The 19,432-nt window shown below is 32.9% G+C and overlaps 1 protein-coding gene and 1 long non-coding RNA gene across 2 annotated transcripts in view; both read left to right on the forward strand.

Moving 5' to 3' along the window:
- LOC134270437 (fibrillin-2-like) overlaps nt 1-9,954 on the forward strand; it is a 29,392-nt gene extending 19,438 nt beyond the window's left edge. Inside the window, exons 22-42 of the mRNA XM_062752658.1 lie at nt 196-321; nt 931-1,071; nt 1,158-1,277; nt 1,704-1,958; nt 2,470-2,724; nt 3,108-3,362; nt 3,445-3,699; nt 3,855-4,109; nt 4,270-4,524; nt 4,610-4,864; nt 5,047-5,301; nt 5,464-5,718; nt 6,169-6,423; nt 6,956-7,210; nt 7,403-7,657; nt 7,823-8,077; nt 8,279-8,533; nt 8,828-9,097; nt 9,185-9,208; nt 9,360-9,466; nt 9,798-9,954. Of these exons, the coding sequence (XP_062608642.1) occupies nt 196-321; nt 931-1,071; nt 1,158-1,277; nt 1,704-1,958; nt 2,470-2,724; nt 3,108-3,362; nt 3,445-3,699; nt 3,855-4,109; nt 4,270-4,524; nt 4,610-4,864; nt 5,047-5,301; nt 5,464-5,718; nt 6,169-6,423; nt 6,956-7,210; nt 7,403-7,657; nt 7,823-8,077; nt 8,279-8,533; nt 8,828-9,097; nt 9,185-9,208; nt 9,360-9,466; nt 9,798-9,824 (4,385 nt within the window). The 3' untranslated portion in view covers nt 9,825-9,954. The remainder of the gene's footprint in view (nt 1-195; nt 322-930; nt 1,072-1,157; nt 1,278-1,703; nt 1,959-2,469; nt 2,725-3,107; nt 3,363-3,444; nt 3,700-3,854; nt 4,110-4,269; nt 4,525-4,609; nt 4,865-5,046; nt 5,302-5,463; nt 5,719-6,168; nt 6,424-6,955; nt 7,211-7,402; nt 7,658-7,822; nt 8,078-8,278; nt 8,534-8,827; nt 9,098-9,184; nt 9,209-9,359; nt 9,467-9,797) is intronic.
- Nucleotides 9,955-16,496: 6,542 nt separating this feature from the next.
- Nucleotides 16,497-18,671, forward strand: LOC134270436 (uncharacterized). The gene is made up of 4 exons (XR_009992825.1): nt 16,497-16,592; nt 16,853-16,915; nt 18,192-18,354; nt 18,603-18,671. It is a non-coding gene; the product is annotated as an uncharacterized LOC134270436 (long non-coding RNA).
- The last annotated feature ends 761 nt before the right edge of the window (nt 18,672-19,432 follow it).

Below are 19,432 nucleotides of genomic sequence, written 5' to 3' on the forward strand. Positions count from 1 at the left end.
AAAGCCATTGCTCCAACTAATCAAAAGCCTTTGATAATATGAAAAACAACATGATAGCATTTACAATCATCTCCCCCCACCCCCACCCCCACCCACCCAAAAAAGAAAAGAAAAAAAGTATCTTTTCCAAATACACTTATCAGAACCCTTTCCTTATTAGTTAACATTTTAAGAACAAGTAATTACTCTTTTCAGATGTTGATGAATGTACCCAGAATATCCATGGTTGTTCCCAAATCTGCATCAACACAAATGGTGGTTATAATTGCGAATGTGAATTTGGTTTTGCACTACACAATGATAGAAGGAATTGTGAAAAAGGTATTTTTGTTCCAATTGATGATATTTCTTTCAAGAAATTAAAGAAAAATATAGTGGTTATCAGTGACATATAAGAGTGTGAGTTCAATAAATTATAGAGATCTTTGACTTCTCCTAGGAACTTAATCTCACATGTGTTCATAGTATTTGCTCCGCCTTCAGTTTTTAATTTCAATATTTTAATGAGTTTATGTTCTTAATCATTATCAATATACTGATTCTGTTATATACATCGTTAACATTATGTTTTCTTTAAAGATCCAACTTCTTTTACTGAATATCAAGGACACAAGCACTGCACTGCATTGTTGTTTATACAATTTAATATCACATGCATCACGATTTCTTTCCTATATAGGGCGGAGACAAAAAATTGTAATCACGGAAATGCCAAGGCCTATTGGTATATTCCGGATTTATAAGTCTTTTACTATTGTGGTGATTAGACGGGTACGATCACCAATGGCCACATTTTTCAGTTTGTAGAACACCTGACTTGAAATTCAATATACCTAGGTTCTAATCCCAGACTTGTCCAGGGTATTTTCTCTCCACCTGTTCCACTGTTTTTCCTTATTAGATATTTTCAGTGCTTAGCTCTTCTTTTAGTGTCTGACGTGTGTGATTTATTTCCGGAACTGAACTGTAGTTATGGATGCCTTACCGACCACGATTCATCAAATAAAGTTCAAGGATACTGCTTTTGTGAATCAGGATACGAACTTAATCTTGACAATAGAACTTGCAAAGGTACTTTTATGACAGTATACTTTTTTCACATTTATTAATATTTTCATATTGTTTACTTTATCAAATATGCTATATTTATATTTAAGATATTGACGAGTGTAGCCTAGCCCATACATGTGAGCAAAATTGCACAAATAAAGATGGTTCATTTGAATGTGCATGTAGGATAGGATATACCTTGCAAAATGATGGAAAAACATGTGAAGGTATTTTTAGTATGTTCTTCTTAATAAAGAAATCTGAAAATTTTCTAAATTATTTTATTATGATATAAATGGTGACTTGCAGATAATCAGCATAATATATATATGCATGGGTAAACTGTAAAGTGTCCTAGTCTTTCATAAAAAAAATCATAATGCTTTTCCTTATATGCATGTAAGTTATGTGAGAATGAACGATATTTTTATGTTTACTTTTCATTAATAAAACCAATATTCTGATATTGAAATAAATTACAAAAATATTTAAAATTTATTTATCCCATTTTTCCCTATTGTGACCAAAATTATCAGTACTTAACCCAATGACAATTGCATCAGCAAAACTTCATTAGGTTTTACATGTTTGTGAAACCTACTGCAGTTCAGCAGCGCTAAAAACATTTTCTTGAAGCCTCTTTTTTCGTCTAGTGTGTATAGAGGGATTGTTTGGTGAGAATTGCTTACAAGAATGTCAATGTGGGCGGGGTTCCGAGAGATGTGACCATATAAGTGGTTGTGTCTGTGCGTCTGGTTGGACGGGGGAGTCATGTGATCAGGATATCAATGAATGTAATGACACTGATCAGCTGTGTCAAGGAGAACATGAAGTCTGTATGAACACCGTTGGGTCTTATAGATGTGATTGTGAAGAAGGATTTCACAATTCAACTAACGGTTGCTTAGGTAAGAAATATGTCCGAGTGAAAATTTAATTTCTCTTTGAGATCAACTTTATGAAACATCCTTTACATATTTTTGACTATATTCGTCATTTTTTTTTCTGAAATCGTTTCATTTTTTGTTATCTTTATCTTGTTCCATAGACAAAAATCAAATTAAGTAGAAAAAAACTGTATACCCAAATTACTTGTTAAGTTTGTTACTGACAGTCCACAGAAATATAGTATATTGTATTCATAAAACCTAATAAGTGTGCTAATTTTTGGATAATAGAATGAGAGCTATAATGAAAACACAATTTTAGCAAACTTTATCAATTTGAAGTAGGAAGGGGAACCAAATTGTCAAGAATGTGAGAAAAAGTAAGCTACTTAATCTCGGGAGGGGGGGGGCTTTCTATATTATTTATTTTAAAGCAGTAATCTTGCATCATATAATATGCTTATAATTCTGAAAAACAATTATTTCAAAAATCCATAAAATAATTTGCCTTTTTACTATTTTTCTAAATAAGAGTGTCTGAGTGGATATTATGGGAAGGATTGCCAGATGCAGTGTCTGTGTAATCACAACAACACCGAATCTTGTGACAAAGTGACAGGTTTCTGTGTTTGTAAAGAAGGTTGGAATGGGCCCCAATGCATTGAGGATGTGAATGAGTGTACCAATGCCTCTATATGTCCAGAGCATTCTGAGTGTAGAAATTTTGATGGATCATACTCTTGCAATTGCAATGAGGGATTCACACTTGTTGGTGGATACTGCAGTGGTAAGAGTTCTCATTTATTGATTCTGTTTTATACTCGATAGTATAGACCATTGAGCAGCAAGGAATCTTCTTCGTGTGAGCTACATCTGCAAAACTAATCCTCAATTTATACACGAAAAGGACCAGTCTCCCCATTCTAACTCACAAAAATGAATCATGTGTAGCACTAAATTATGACTACACCAACAACTCTATACTTGGTGATTGTATTAAATTTTGAATACGTTAATTTTTGTACACATACAGTATTTGTTATGAAGTCAAATCAAATTCTCTGTATTTTCTTCTGAACAATACTGTCATTTGCGTCTAAAATTAATGTTTCTTTTCTATTGAAATGCAACTCTTTTCCGACTGACATTAATGTTATTAATTAAACTTAGAATGCAACGATGGTTTTCATGGAAAAAATTGTCAGGAACAATGTTTGTGTAACCCCAACAATACAGAATCTTGTGACAAAGTGACAGGAACCTGTGTCTGTAGAAGTGGATGGAGTGGGCCTCGGTGCAACGACGATATAGATGAATGTCAAAACAAATCTGTTTGCTCGAATCATTCTGAGTGTATCAATTTAGATGGGTCCTACTCATGTAATTGCATGGAGGGATTTACACTTAACGATGGACAATGTGTTGGTAAGTGTCTCACTGTTTTTTTTCTTGATCATTATTTTACGTGTCATACAATTCTTCTAAAATATTTTTTTTTTCAAAATAGAATGTAAACATGGATATTTTGGGATGAATTGCATGAGTCAGTGTTCCTGTAACCCAAACACAATAGAGGTGTGTGTAAAAGAGAACGGTGAATGCATCTGTAGAGAAGGTTGGGGTGGCTTAAACTGTGATGAAGACATTAACGAATGTTCAAATACCTCGATCTGTCCAGAACATGCGGAGTGTACCAACTCTAATGGTTCCTTCAAGTGTGAATGCATGGATGGATTTTCTCTTCGAGAGGGACTTTGTATCGGTAAACGATTTTCCTTGCAATTATTGGTAAAAACGTTTTACTGATAACCATTTGCAGTAAAATCAAATTTGGGTTCTTTTGGGGATAGATAACATGTGCAGAATATTACATCAGTTTTGCAATGATATGAATCTAAATTAATTTTATCAATTTAGAATGTGAAAATGGAAGTTATGGTAGGAATTGCCAGATGCAGTGTTTATGTAACCTTAACAACTCGGCCTCTTGTGACAAGGTGACGGGTTCTTGTAATTGTACACAGGGATGGAGCGGTTCCCAGTGCAATGATGATATCAATGAGTGTTCAAATACATCTATCTGTCCCAAACATTCAATCTGTGTCAATTCTGACGGGTCCTACACATGTGTTTGCAAGGATGGATTTACACTTGCTGAAATGATGTGTGTGGGTAAGATATTTTATGAATTATTGAATTATTTGTTAGAACTGAAATCAAATTCCTTGTATTTTCTTCTGGACAACACTGTTATGTGCTTCTAATGTCAATTTTATTCGATTGAAAATAAAACTATTTTCCATCTAACATTAATGTTATTGATTAAACTTAGAATGCAAGGATGGTTTTCATGGAAAGAATTGTCAGGAGCAATGTTTGTGTAACCCCAACAACACAGAATCTTGTGACAAAGTGACGGGGGCCTGTGTTTGTAGAAGTGGATGGAGTGGGCCACGGTGCAACGACGATATAGACGAATGTGTTAACAAATCGATTTGCTCGAATTATTCTGAGTGTATCAACTTAAACGGGTCCTACTCATGTAATTGCATTGAGGGATTTACACTTGTTGGTGAAAATTGTGTTGGTAAGCGTTTCACTTTTTTTCTTCCATTATCATCATTGTATGTGTCATCCAATTCTTCTGAAAGACTTTTATTTATTCAAAATAGAATGTAAACATGGATATTTTGGGATGAATTGCATGAGTCAGTGTTCCTGTAACCCAAACACAACAGAGGTGTGCGTAAAAGAGAACGGTGAATGCATCTGTAGAGGAGGTTGGGGTGGATTAAACTGTGATGAAGACATTAACGAATGTTCAAACACCTCGATCTGTCCAGAACATGCAGCCTGTACCAACTCTATCGGTTCCTTCAAGTGTGAATGCATGGATGGATTTTCTCTTCGAGAGGGACTTTGTATCGGTAAACGATTTTCCTCGCAATCATTCGTAAAAACGTTTTACTGATAGCCATTTGCAGTAAAATTAAATATGAGTTCTTTGGGGATAGATACCATGTGCAGAATATTACATCAGTTGATATTGAATGAAATGAATCGGCTCTGTTTTGCAATGATATGAATCTGAACTAATTTTTCAATTTAGAATGTGAAAATGGAAGTTATGGTAGGAATTGCCAGATGCAGTGTTTATGTAACCTTAACAACACGGCCTCTTGTGACAAGGTGACGGGTTCTTGTAATTGTACACAGGGTTGGAATGGCTCCCAGTGCAATGATGATATCAATGAGTGTTCAAATACATCTATCTGTCCTGAAAATGCAATCTGTGTCAATTCTGACGGGTCCTACACGTGTGTTTGCAAGGATGGATTTACCCTGGCTGAAATGATGTGTGTGGGTAAGACATTTCATGAATCATTGAATAATTTGTTATGAACTCCAATCAACTACCCATATTTTCTTCTTGGCAACAGGGTCATTTGCTTGTAATGTCAATCTTTCTTGTCTATTTAAATGAAACTCTTTTCCGACTGACTTTACCGTTATAAATTATACTTAGAATGCATGGATGGGTTTCATGGAAAGAATTGCAAAGAACAGTGTTCATGTAACCCTAACAACACAGAATCTTGTGACAAAGTGACGGGGGCCTGTGTCTGTAGAAGTGGATGGACTGGCTCTCGGTGCAATGGGGATATAGACGAATGTTTGAATGAATCAGTTTGCTCGAATCATTCTGAGTGTATTAATTTAAATGGGTCTTACTCATGTAATTGCATGGATGGATTTACATTAAACGATGGACACTGTGTTGGTAAGTGTTTCACTGTTTTTTTCGTACAAAGGAAAGAAACTATTTAAAAGGAGTCAAAGCCCTTTACCCCCAAATCTGTGAGAACTACACTCAAGAAAAAGGAAAAGAATTGATCAAGATGACCGAAAACAATATCTTTTTCAACACTGTTAATTTATTTCCTTCGAACCTATGGTGTTTCCTCCATCTTTCCAATTGATATTGATGACACTTTCCTTTACGTTTTTACTCAAAAGTATTGTGCCTTTTTTCCAAGTAAACCATCGTTTTACCTTGCTCTGAAACAAAACTTTTTGTGACCAGCCTTAGGAGAAGTTATTTTTAAAACTATCGAAATTTTCAGGAAACTGGTTCTTTGATAGAAATCAATGACTTAGCTAGCTATTGAAATTTAGCGTGAATAGCTAATGAAGATATTATAAGCTTACTTACAATGCTTCATCCTTGTAGAATGTGTAAATGGATTGTATGGGAAGGACTGCCAGATGCAGTGTCTATGTAATCAAAACAACACCAGATCTTGTGACAAATCGACCGGTTTCTGTGTTTGTAAAGAAGGTTGGAATGGGTCCCAGTGCATTGAGGATGTAAATGAGTGTTCCAATGCCTCTATATGTCCAGTGCATTCTGAGTGTAAAAATTTTGATGGATCATACTCGTGCAATTGCAATGAGGGATTCACACTTGTTGGTGGATACTGCAGTGGTAAGAGTTCTCATTTAATGATTTTGTGTTATACTTGATAGTATAGACCTTTGAGCAGCAAGACCTTATTCGTAAAAGCTCTTTCTGCAAAACTAACCCTCAATTTATACCGTCTCACCAAAAGGACCGGTCTCCACGTTCTAACTCACAAATAATGAATCAACTGTTGGCTTAGTCCTTGAGTCTAGAGCGATACTTTTAACCTTTGCTTTTCCTAAAACCACTGCATTCCATCCTTTCTGTATTATTTGTCTCTCTATCGGATTTTTTATTTTAAAAAATCTTGTACAGTGGTGGAAATTATTGTATAGTGTTGAACCTAATGTGCAGCAGTTTATTGTGTACGACTGTCTTTTAAATATACGCGAGCAAACTTCCTAACACCACTTTCCCAAAAGATTTAGACGAAGGCATTACATAAGAGCGTTAAAATAGTGCATATTAAGTTACACCGAACCAAAAATAAATTTAGAATTTGTCAAATTTAGTTTTATATAAGATTTATGTGTAATCTAAGTCTTTTCCCAAATAGATTGTAAACATGGATATTTTGGATTGAATTGCACGAGTCAGTGTTCTTGTAACTCAAACACTACAGAATTATGTGTCAAAGAAACCGGTGTATGCATCTGTAGAGAAGGTTGGGGTGGTTTAAATTGTGATGAAGACATTAACGAATGTTCAAATACCTCGATCTGTCCAGAACATGCAGAATGTTCCAATTCTAATGGTTCCTACAAGTGTGAATGCATGGATGGATTTACCCTTCTGGGGGGACTTTGTATCGGTAAACTATTTTCCTTATTATCTTTGTTAAAACGTTTTACTAATGATCATTTGCATTTACACAAAATTTGAAAGTAACTCGAAACATTCTTTGGGATAACCATGTGCAGAATATTACATCGTTTGATATTGAGTGAAATGAATCAGCTCTGTTTTGCAATGATTTGAAACTGAACTAATTTTATCAATTTAGAATGTGAAAATGGAAGTTATGGTAGGAATTGCCAGATGCAGTGTTTATGTAACCTTAACAACACGGCCTCTTGTGACAAGGTGACGGGTTCTTGTAATTGTAAACAGGGTTGGAACGGCTCCAAGTGCAATGATGATATCAATGAGTGTTCAAATACATCTATCTGTCCCAAACATTCAATCTGTGTCAATTCTGACGGGTCCTACACATGTGTTTGCAAGGATGGATTTACACTTGCTGAAATGATGTGTGTGGGTAAGACATTTCATGATTAATCGAATAATTTATTAACTCTATTCCAAGCCAATTCAATACATTTTCTTCCTAACTACAAGATGATGTAGTTGTAATGTTAATCATTCTTGTCTGTTGAATTTAAAACAATTTTTGAAAGACATTAATGTTATTAATTAAACTTAGAATGCAAGGATGGTTTTCATGGAAAGAATTGTCAGGAGCAATGTTTGTGTAACCCCAACAACACAGAATCTTGTGACAAAGTGACGGGATCCTGTGTTTGTAGAAGTGGATGGAATGGTGCCCACTGTGGCAACGATATAGACGAATGTGTAAACACAACCATTTGCCAAAATCATTCTGAGTGTATCAATTTAAACGGATCCTACTCGTGTAATTGCATGGAGGGGTTCAAACTTGTTGATGGACACTGTGTTGGTGAGTGTTTTCACAGTTTATCTCGTATTGCTCTTATATATATTTGCTTTCTTCATAATAAACCAGAAGATGTGTTGATTTTTCAAAAATAATTTCTCTGTCACTTGTTAAAGCATTTTTGAAACTTAGAACTTATTTTTAGTATTTTTGTAGTTGGATTTCTGCATCTAGTCAAATATTAATGTGTTTATTTTGATGAAGGTTGTAACAGTATAATGTTTGGAGATCAATGTTTAGAAACCTGCAAGTGCAATATGGATGGTACAGCAGACTGTAATAATGTGAATGGTAACTGCACGTGTAAAGAATATTGGAATGGAACTACATGCGAGTTCCTTGACGAATGTAAGGCAGGGATCGACATCTGTCACATGAATTCTACTTGTGAAGACACAGCAGATAGCTACAATTGTATATGTAATGCTGGATTCTCAGGAGATGGTATCAATTGCTCAGGCAAGAAAAGTTTGTTTTCTTTTGCCTTATGCTCATATAAATTATTTCTTTAGAATATGACACTTTGTTCCTTTTTTGTATGTCAAAACGAAGATACATATACTCCCCAAATTTGAATTTATGTCTTCGTGATCAAAATCAGAGTCTGAAACAATGGTTTATTATTTCATTCATTGTTGATTATATCATGATAAAAGCTATATGTAGATATTCCAGTCTAAAGAAGTCATTATAGTGTAGAACTATTAGGATGACATAATATGAGATTGATTTTATGTCTTGTTATATTTTTAGCATGCAATGCAAATAGGTACGGTACCCAATGTTCTGAAAGCTGCAAATGTGTGATGGAGAATACACGTGATTGTGATGACGTCACGGGAATGTGCATCTGTCATGACAAGTGGAATGGGACTCATTGCGATGTTCCCGTAGATGATTGTAGGAATGGAACTTCTGTTTGCGATCCAGATCTGCAGGACTGCGTCAGAAAAAGTGAAGAAAACAAATATTTCTGTTCTTGTCGCTATGGAACCAATGGCACCACTGGTGGAATATGCTTGTGTAAGAAAAAAATGTTTTAGATTTTTTAAAGAATCATAATAGAAAAGACAATTCAAATTCTTCTAATCCTTCTTATTTTTATTGTAGCCCCAGTACAACCGTATACAACTAGTAAGTGATATAGCTAAATGTAATTTTAAATCCCTTTCTCTATGATTTTTATTTATAAACATAAGAAAATATATTACTACTCAAAAAGATATCATTATAGTTTTGACAAGTATTAGAAATAAAATGTTATATTTATTCATCTTGAAAAAAGCTGCAAAAGAAATAAAGTTTAGAGCACAAACAACCCTGGCCGTTGAAATTACACAAGAGGAGTTTCAAGAGAAGACGAAAGCTATTGTGGACGACGTATTTAACATAGTGAGTGTTTTAAATGATTTGAAACGTTGTTATAGCTGTGTTCATGTAAATCATACATAAATAATTTTCAATTCATTTTCAGTTTACTGGACATTTTAGGAGCCGAATACCCGGCTTTAATGAATTAATCATCTTATCTATCAGGTAAAATGAACATTTCAGAACCTCTGAATCACTGCTTTAATACCAGGTATTTTGTACAATATAAACTTTCTTTAACAGTCATATTCTAAATTATTTGATTTACATTTCAAGTGATAAAAGATGCTAGTTTAAAGTATTGTAAAAATAGATGTTTAGTCTTTTAGTATGATTGAAATTTTTGTTTTAGACTTGGAAGTTTGAACATCAAATATGAAATAATTGCAAGAAAAAATGAGATTCCACATAACCAGGCAGGCCAGTATGTATGGGCCACAAAACAGCTGTTGGGTAAATCTGTTGTGTTGGAATCCCTGGACAGAAACAGTACAGTTTCCCTTGTCAAAATTGTCAACGAGCAAGGGAATGGTTCGTTTTTTGTCACATATCTTTTGAGTTATAAGATATTGTTTATTCAAATTTTATTTTAAAAGAATTACATTTTTACTGATTGATCGAATATATCTTCCTTTACACCGTCATTATTTCAGCCATATCTATGTAGTAAATTACACTTTTTAGACAACTTGTTAATCAAAAGAAAAATTTCATCACAGACGATAAAGATTACATGACTAATTGTGTTTTACATTTTCGCAGAACTGGTATTAGATAATGCGGACAATCAATGTGACTTCCTGCAGCACATATCTCCGTGTTCTGATGGAGAGATATGTGTTGAAACGTCGGGTCCTGCTTCTTGTTTGTAAGTATTTCGAAAAAAGTTCACAGCAATAGGAGGTGATGTATATATATTGCTTCTAAGTTATCGAGCAAAATTATTGAATTTGTCAGTGTGTACCTACTTATACATTTAAAACCCAATAATTTTTCTGTATTATTTTCCTTTGCAGAACCAAAGAAGTACAAGGTAAATAGTTTTATTGGAGAGAAGTAAACTTATGAATTCTTACAGCAATTACATCTTAAATATTTAAAGAGAGTGAGGGTCCGTATCTAAAACAAAGTCTTTTTGGAATATTATATTATCACATTTTTATCTTGCTTTTATGCCGGATCATTTATACCTTCCTATATTTGTTTGATTACAGATTATGTCGACTTGATCATTGGATTAGGAATCGGTATACCGTTTCTTTTGATTGCTATAACAGCCATGTTCGTCATTTTTGTTTATTGTAAAAGAAAATATGAGAAGAGAGATGGACCTGAAATTGATAGGTACATATATGAGCTTCATACAAGAACATTTTCAAATAAAATGAGAAATCTAATCTTATAGTTTTTTATATATATTTCTGTGATTCCCTCCCACTATAACTTTTGAAAATTTAAACATTGACACCTGCTACAACACTTTTTAAAAATATTTTTCTCCATATATTTCTATATATTTCATTCAGCACGTTATGTGCTGATTAAATTCTTTCGAACAAGAAATATACTTTCTGTTACATTTTCTTGCATTCTCTTCTGATTCGATTATTTTTGTAGTTTCTGGCTGTTTAACAACCGTAATATATATGTTTGAATTAAAAACAAGCTGATATTCACATTCAATATTCAACATGACAGATCCTATGAAGGCAGTGATGCCTTCGAATCAAGAATACCCGTCGGCAGAGATGGCAAAGTTCCGTTTAGTTTAAAATTTCCATGGTCCTCGGAAAGCGATATCAGGAGACAGAGCAATATTACGATACAAAGTTCAAACACCACGCCCACATGGCATCAGAAGGGTACCACAGGGATTAGGAATGATGATGGCCACAAGGGGTGTTATCTTGGTAGGATAAATGGCTTGTGTATACACCATTTCCCCGTTTTAATATACTCATGCATTTTAATATGCATGTTTTTAAATATAATTTTTTATATTTCTTATCCATTCGAAATCAATACTTATATCAGAATATTAATCTTTTTTTTTTCATTATACGAAATTAAAACTTCGGAACAAAGGATAAAGGACACATTTAAAATATTTGAATATTCTGCAGCACAACAGGAAATAAACGGTTCTTTTTGTGCAACTTCCCCGCATGTAGTACATCCAAATAATGGGCTGAATTTAAAGTTTAACATTTGAAAAATCAAACAGACACTTTAAGTTTTGAATTTAAACCATTATCTCTGTTGTTAATCATAGTTTATCTTATAAATATACGTTGAAATAAACGTACATGATTTTAATCCTAAAATGCATAGCCGAACTTGCCGTATTTAAAGTCAACATATTCTTCTAATTTTAATTCTTGTTAGATAACATCATTATCTGGTGAATCAGATGCCTAGGAAAACAAAAAAAAATGTTTATTTTCTGATGTGAGCCTTATGCATAAATGAAGTATAGACGAATTTTGAGTAGTAAAATTTAGAATAAAGTCCATATAATTCATTTATGACTTTACATATGAAATGATTGCGTGAGTGTGTGTTATTTTACGTCCCTTTAAAGAATTTTTCATTCAAATGGAGACACCAACACTTTCCGATGGATGGCTACAAATTTTGTCATATGCTTGGCACTTAGGTCCATTCATTTTTCGTGCCAGAACTTACTGCGACACGGGACGTCGGTTTATATGGTCTTATCCAAAGGACCTGTCTCCATGTTTCACAGAGGGATTCAAACCCGCGACGTAAGGATCAACTGCTTACTTTAGGACTCTAGAGTAGACTCTCTAACCACTGCGCCACGCGGGCGACCATATGGTAGGAAATATATAATCAAAAATACAAAGCAGCGTACTTTTTGGTTGTATTTGACAGGATTCAAAGTATATTCTTGAATGTTTTTACACCAATTCTTTGGAAAATTATGGTGGCACCGTCAATATTTGTCATTACACAGACATTAATATTTTCTATGTTGTTGCAACTTTCAGGGTTAACCATGAGCTGCAACTTGTTGGACAGTTTTGTTGTAAAATTGTAAATAACTATTTCAATGACAAAAAAAATAACGTTAATAAATTTCTTTTGTTCATATTTGCGATGGGAGAACTATTTATAAGCTTCAATTGAATCAAAATTACATTATTGTCGTCCCGTACAATAATGATTTCTTATATGAAACCGTACATTGATTGAATGTAGACCGTCTTTCTACTGCTTTTTTTTTAGTCTAATTGATCATAATGGTTTAAGTTACATAAAAAATTTGTCATATAACACATTTTACTAGCAAAATAAAATTTCAAAATTGCAGCTCAAATTGCTTTATTGAGGGTTTGATTAAATACAGTTTATAACATGCATATTTTTGCAGATCAAAGTAATTCGGATTCTTTCTGGGATTTCACGCGATCGTATTTACCTACAGAAAAATCGGTAAGATTTTCTTATTGAAAAACATTTGAGTTTGAGTCTTGAATTTGAGATAATTCATTGATATTATTTGATTAATTTTTTATATTTAAGTTTGAAATCAGAAGACCTGTCGCTGAAAGGAGACCCAATCCTTTGTTTGTAAGGATATGTTTATTCTTAACATCCATCCATGTTGTACTGATCCTCCCTTTGTTTTGTTCAATTTATTTTGAAATAATCCTTAAACAATCGTAGAATATAAATTTATAATTTTATATTTTACAGAGAGACAGCTTTACAAGTCGCCATAGAGAATAAAGGTTTTTTTTCTTTCGTGTGAAAATAATAATGTTACTTTAGTTTCTTTTTGTAATATACATGTAGTTTTTCTAGATTAATACTGTCGTATGACCTATATTTAACTAGTACTCTTGTATACAAATATTACCTTTGTTGTGTCATGTGCTGTTTGAGATTAATTCATTTTATATAGGAAGGGATATCGTATTTAGACTATCAAGTATAAAAGGAGTGTTTTACTTGACATTTAGAATAATTTTCTTTATTTGTTTCTACTGGTAACAAATTTTTTTAACCTGTAGTTCTCTTAAGATCAGGGTTGGTTGTTGGTGTCAGCAACATTTGAAATATAAATATGTTGATAATAATTAGATTACAGATGAAGTAGAATATTTTTTTAAAAAGTTTCTACAAACACAAATCAAATACAGTCACGATCTTTAACATAACATTGTTTTAGAATTTTTTTCTTTTTGTTTGCAAGTAATTTTCCCTATTCATTGCCGATAGATCAATAAACCAAGTACATATGAATTTGTATAGATCTATATTCAGCTATTTTATTTTCTTTTTGCTTTATTTGAAATGAAGGATGTTTTCATTTTTAATTTAAATTAATAATAAATCATCCATAAAAGACTTAGTTTTGTTTTTTATCCATCGCAATAGAGAGGAATGTCTGTTTTAAATATTTGGAGATAACGAACAGAATATCAGCTAAAAAGTCTATTCAAGCAATGAATATCAGAGATAAAGCAAACATTGCTCCCTCATACATCATAGGCGGGATCAGGAGTGAGTATCCCCTGCCAACCAATCACATCCACCTAGCGCTTCTTGACTTCTTGTCATGTTTAAGAAATAACAGAAAAAATCCGCTGACAATTCGGATTAAAGAGTCTAACAATTAGCATGAAAAATATTGCTCGGCTTTGGACGTAATGATACCTAAGATGTTTTGGAGGTCTAAGTGTGCTCCACACCAATTTTGCATTGTTAATTGGACTTTTGAAGTTCAATACTGTTCGTTGTCTCCGTATATTTCATGAAACATATGTAGATAACAAAAAGTGTTCAAGGCTAAAATTACAAAAAACAATACAAAATAGAAGCAGAGCAAATAAGGACCTTCAAAACATAAGAGGTGGGATCAGTCGCCATGGAGGAGTGAGTATCCCCTGCTGACCGGTTATGCCGACCGTGAGCTCTTTGTAATTATCGGGAAATAACAAAAAAATCTGTTGTCAATTCAGTGTATAAATAATGGACTAATAATTAGTTTGAAAAAGTCATTCAGCTTTTAATTCAATGATAAATTGTATCAGCTGACAAGGTAAAACTTACGAAAGGATTACTTTTAGCGAGACTGCTGATATAATATTCTTGTTTACTCAACTTGTTCGTAAATAATTTACCTAGTTTTGAAAATTATTCATACATAGAGTATGCTCTTGTGTATCGAATCGACTGAGATATATCAACCCCGTATGCAGGTGATGAAGCAATATCGCTGCATAAGTAAGGTTAATTGACGAAAGAAAAGTTAAAGTCATCACGTTTATCATCGATCTTGGATGTTAGATTATCATTAACGTCTTTTTGAAAGTAAAATATTCAAATATGAAACAGATGTGTCAGATTCTGTGGTATCTTTTATCTCTAGCTACAAGAAAATATATAAACAATCAAAATCCGAGACGTTCAATAACGTGTATTGAGAAGTAATCAGAGCCCTTTCACCTGTTACACTCGTCTTGTAATAAAATGAGAATTATAAGAATCATAAGACAGCTCTTATAGTCACTTTACAATAGGGAGGAGAGTGTTTAGTTAAAGTCCAAGGTAATTGTTTGGTTACTTTACTATTTAAAGTAAATAACTAAAAAATTCTCAAAGGGATTAGGATTTCCCCTAAAACCGTTTCTATCTGAGCATAGGTTGTACACAAAACAATGTCCAGATATTTTAGTTACGAGAACTTGTTAAAAAGCACAAACAAACCAATAATGAAATATTTCTGATCCATACTGGCCATGCATGTATATTACACCTAATGGAAAACGAGTAAAAGCAAGGCGTCTTTTCATAAGCTCTTTCATTTGTTTGGTTTTTTTTTTCATTTTTAGCGCCTCTTTCTGGAACTTTTCACTCATACTGAGACATCGCCTCTTCGTAAGGGTGCAATTTATTTCATTCTCGATTATCCGTGGCATGATAGTGATATGCGAAATTTCACATTATATATCAGTAAGAATAGAAATTAAATGCATGAAAAACATAAAAAAATAATAAAAGAAAATTTATTCAAAATTGATTTCTTTAACGATTTATCTTCATTCATCAGTCAGAAGAAGTCATCAGTTCACGAATTCACAATGTAGGCTATGCCAGTTTTTATATGATTTTTAGAAAATTTTCAGCATTCAGTTTAAATTTCAGACCTGTGTTTGAAAGACTTACATAAACACCGTGACACACAAAGGGGAAAATTGTCAAACGTAGAATTCTCATGACCCGAGAAAATTGTGATCAATTCCTGAAAGTAATAGGTTTTAGAAAATTAGAGGTTTCAGAACCTAAAAAAATCTACATTTATGGAAAAAAAAATAAAAGTAAAACTAATTTTATAACGAAAATATTGCTTTACTTCTTCCTCCCTATTGTACGCAGGCGCAGAAAATTTGAATGTTACCATTGTTACTATGATCTCAAGTACCCAGGAATATAAGTAGATCAAAAATTTTTATGCAATCCTTTTAAAAAGTTGTTAGAACATATTTCTCACCTTTGCATGTTCCAGTTGAATGTTGTTTACAAGTTAGATCTAAATATAAAAGTGGCATGACCTTGACATACACGAAAACAACGAAACAGTAGATACAACCTTTGTTTTTCCGGCACTTATATTGTGCAGTCTTTTCTCGCTTTATAGTGCAGTTTAATTGTCATATCTTTGCTATATACTCATAATTTTCATAAGTCTGTCACACGTGATTTTGTCCCATTGTGTAACTTTAATTTACATAAAATATGATATTTCAATGAACTCTAAGTATCTCTGAATTATTTTGTGTGAATTAAGAAAAAAATTGTTGTATAACATCATTTCAATATTTACTTATTCTTTTGAACATCGAAAAACAAAAGAGCACATGTCACTTATCAAGGATGTGTAACTGTTGACGAAAGGTAGAACGAGGAAACTCTTGACGTCAGTAAGTCATCATCTCAGTCTTTGGTTTGAAAAAAATATTAAATTTGAAAATTAAAATTTAATTGACGACGAAAGATCTTGCAGGACATGCCACTGGAAAAGACGATATAAATTAGATTTGATTATCCTGTTACAATTGTCTTTTTCAAGCATCCACGGAGGTTCTACCGCTGTTCGGAACTGTTGGAAAATTTACTGGTATGTTTTTATATTTGTTACTATAAGTCGTTTTGAAAAAGCATCTCAAAACTTTTCTAATCGAAATTACTTCTGACAAGCATAGTTGCTCTAAAATATATCATAGCTACTTACAAATAAGATGATAAAACGAGATAGTAAGACAATTTTAAGCAACTCTACGTGTCGTGTGTATTTTATCTTATGTTTTTCAAGGCTTTTGATTTTTATATTAATGTATAAATATAAAGATGTGTAGATTTTTATATTTTCATTCACAGAATTAAATCTAAACTTAGAGATGAAATCCATCATTCTGATCGTGCTGTGTGTGTGTTTGCTTGGTAGGTACTTCATATTTTTACATCGAATATCACAAAGATCTTACGCTTCCTACAGTTTAAAATAGAGGAAACATACTTTACAATAGGAAAACCCCATAAACGAAATAATTTGGATTAAATAACTCGACACTCGATACTGGGATCATTCAAAAAATCTTTTTTTTGTCATAACCTTTTTGTTATTTAACGTCATATTATGACCAAATTTTATCCACATATTTTAACAATAGATTCAAATAACTTGAGTAAAAAAAATGAATACACATGTATATCTTGAAATTTACCAAAATCAAAGATTTAGTACAGCAAAAATGGAGTCAAGGAGCAGGGTCAAAATTGAGTTATTTACTTATTGTACACTTTATAATGTCTATAATCATACCTCTAATAAACGGCGCTTAAACGAAATGAAATATATTTTTTAAAATTTTTGTATTTTTCTAGTACTTCAGATGTTTAAATATAATGTAATGCATTGCTTCATTAAAAAAATGTCAATTTTTAAAGACAGATAGACTTGATTAAAAGAGCAAAAAAGATGACGTCGAAGGACGTCACGAAGCTTTGCATTCGGAGAGATTCTAAAACAAACTCTGTAAATTCTGGATGAACCAGGAAATATATAAAAATGAGCTGTGCATTTGTATAGACATGGAAAATGCAATTTTTTTAAGAGGTAGATACTTTAAATCGGACGATTTAGGGTCTGCGAAGAACTATATTATCGTTAAAATTTTGTCAAAAGATTTTGTAGCGTCATGAAACGTGATGTGTTCTTCACTTCTTTGGAACTTGTGAAGGCAGAGTTACGCGGTAAAGAATTTGAAAACACTGACAATCTAACATAAGCTACTCGAACAACTGATAATAGTATAGGTAAAGCGTTCTGGATACGTTTTTATGAATGTGTAAGACGCTTCAAACCATGTATGAAAAAGAAAGGCAAGGTAATTTTGAAAAACATTCTCGGTGTTGTTTTTGACGTTGTTGTTAATGTTGTTAAGCGTGCTTCGTGGTGACAAAACCTGTTGCTTTTAAAATGGACTATCATGAGTTCCATTTAATCAAATGGAATGAATCTTCAGACATCGACAAAGTGAGTGTTTTTACATAAGAAAATGTGTTGATCTAAATTCTTGTAAAAATAATATGATTATGAAAGACTTTGACTACATTTTAATGACCCTCGTATATACTTTATGTCTTAATCTAAAAATCAGTAATGTAATATAAGGCATGAAATATAAATCAATGTACGACAGTAAATATTTTCTAGCCTCTGTCCAAGTTGCCATGGCAGGGAATGGTTGCTATTGTGTGTATCACAACGACCAGACGTGCAGTAATTATTGCCAGAGCGAACTCAGCTGTAGGGGCGGATACTGTGGATCAGGCTGGTGTGTTTGCAAGTGTGTCGGTTGTTAAAAGTAACTGGACAGGTAAAGCACTAATAGAATTGACCTTGTCTTTCTCTATGATGTGTTAAATTATCATGTAATCAAAAAATTGAAAAAGTTGATAATGCTTTGATATGTTATTTAAATATGTCAAATAAATTTAAAGGATCAATTCAATATATAATACAAATTACCAGGTACATTATTTCTGATATACCGCTTCTGAGAAAAGATTTTGAAATACCGGTATATAAGCTTACATTTATGATGCTAGCTTGCTTCTATTTCAGAGAGAACGGAAACAAGACTACATGTACATGACATATGTCAAATGAACTTCTATTAAACCATTAAACCATTAGTTGTTAGTCATTAATCTGAATTTAATGAATACTCGAAACATTAATTATTTGGCATACTTATCAGCGTTATATCAGAGCAAAGCGATTACACTTCCAACCCAAAGCATAAAGCAGCATTTACTTAGAGAATTATATGGAGACAACCGAAATCAAACAATACAAATTTTTGATCAGAGGAAACACGGACCTCCAAAACATCAGAGATGAAATCAGGTACCATGGAGGAGTGAGCATCCCCTGCCGACCGGTCACACCCGCCGTGTGCTCCTTGTCATGATCGGGAAGTAACGGAAAAAATCCGTCTACAATACAGTGTGTAAATGATTGTCTAACTATTAGTATGAAAAACGTCAGTCAACACTTAATGGTAGATTGAATTTGCCGACAAGGTCATTGTCAACCATAGAACTTACGGATGACTTTAAATGAGACTGCTGATATTCTTGTTTGTCAATAATTTACCTCGTTTTAGAAATTGCTCATACAAAGAGCATGCTTACCAATCCATAGCACCTGATCCCACCTCTGAAGTTTTTAGAGGTCTGTTTGCTCTGCTCCCAATTTGTATTATTGAAGAAACGTCTTAGTTTGATTACTGTATGTTAGCTTTATATTATTTATAAATAACGTCTTATCAATGAATGATAATTAAATTTCATTTATTCGTTGATTCTACATATTCCTTTTGTGTAATGAGTAATAGTGAAAAAAGCCTATACCATTCAAACGTTGGTGTGACCTGGAATAATGGAACATTC

Source organism: Saccostrea cucullata, unplaced genomic scaffold (genome assembly GCF_032062105.1).
Source record: "Saccostrea cucullata isolate Sc308-1 unplaced genomic scaffold, CSIRO_AGI_Scuc_v1 ctg1170, whole genome shotgun sequence".
Lineage (NCBI taxonomy): Eukaryota > Metazoa > Mollusca > Bivalvia > Ostreida > Ostreidae > Saccostrea > Saccostrea cuccullata.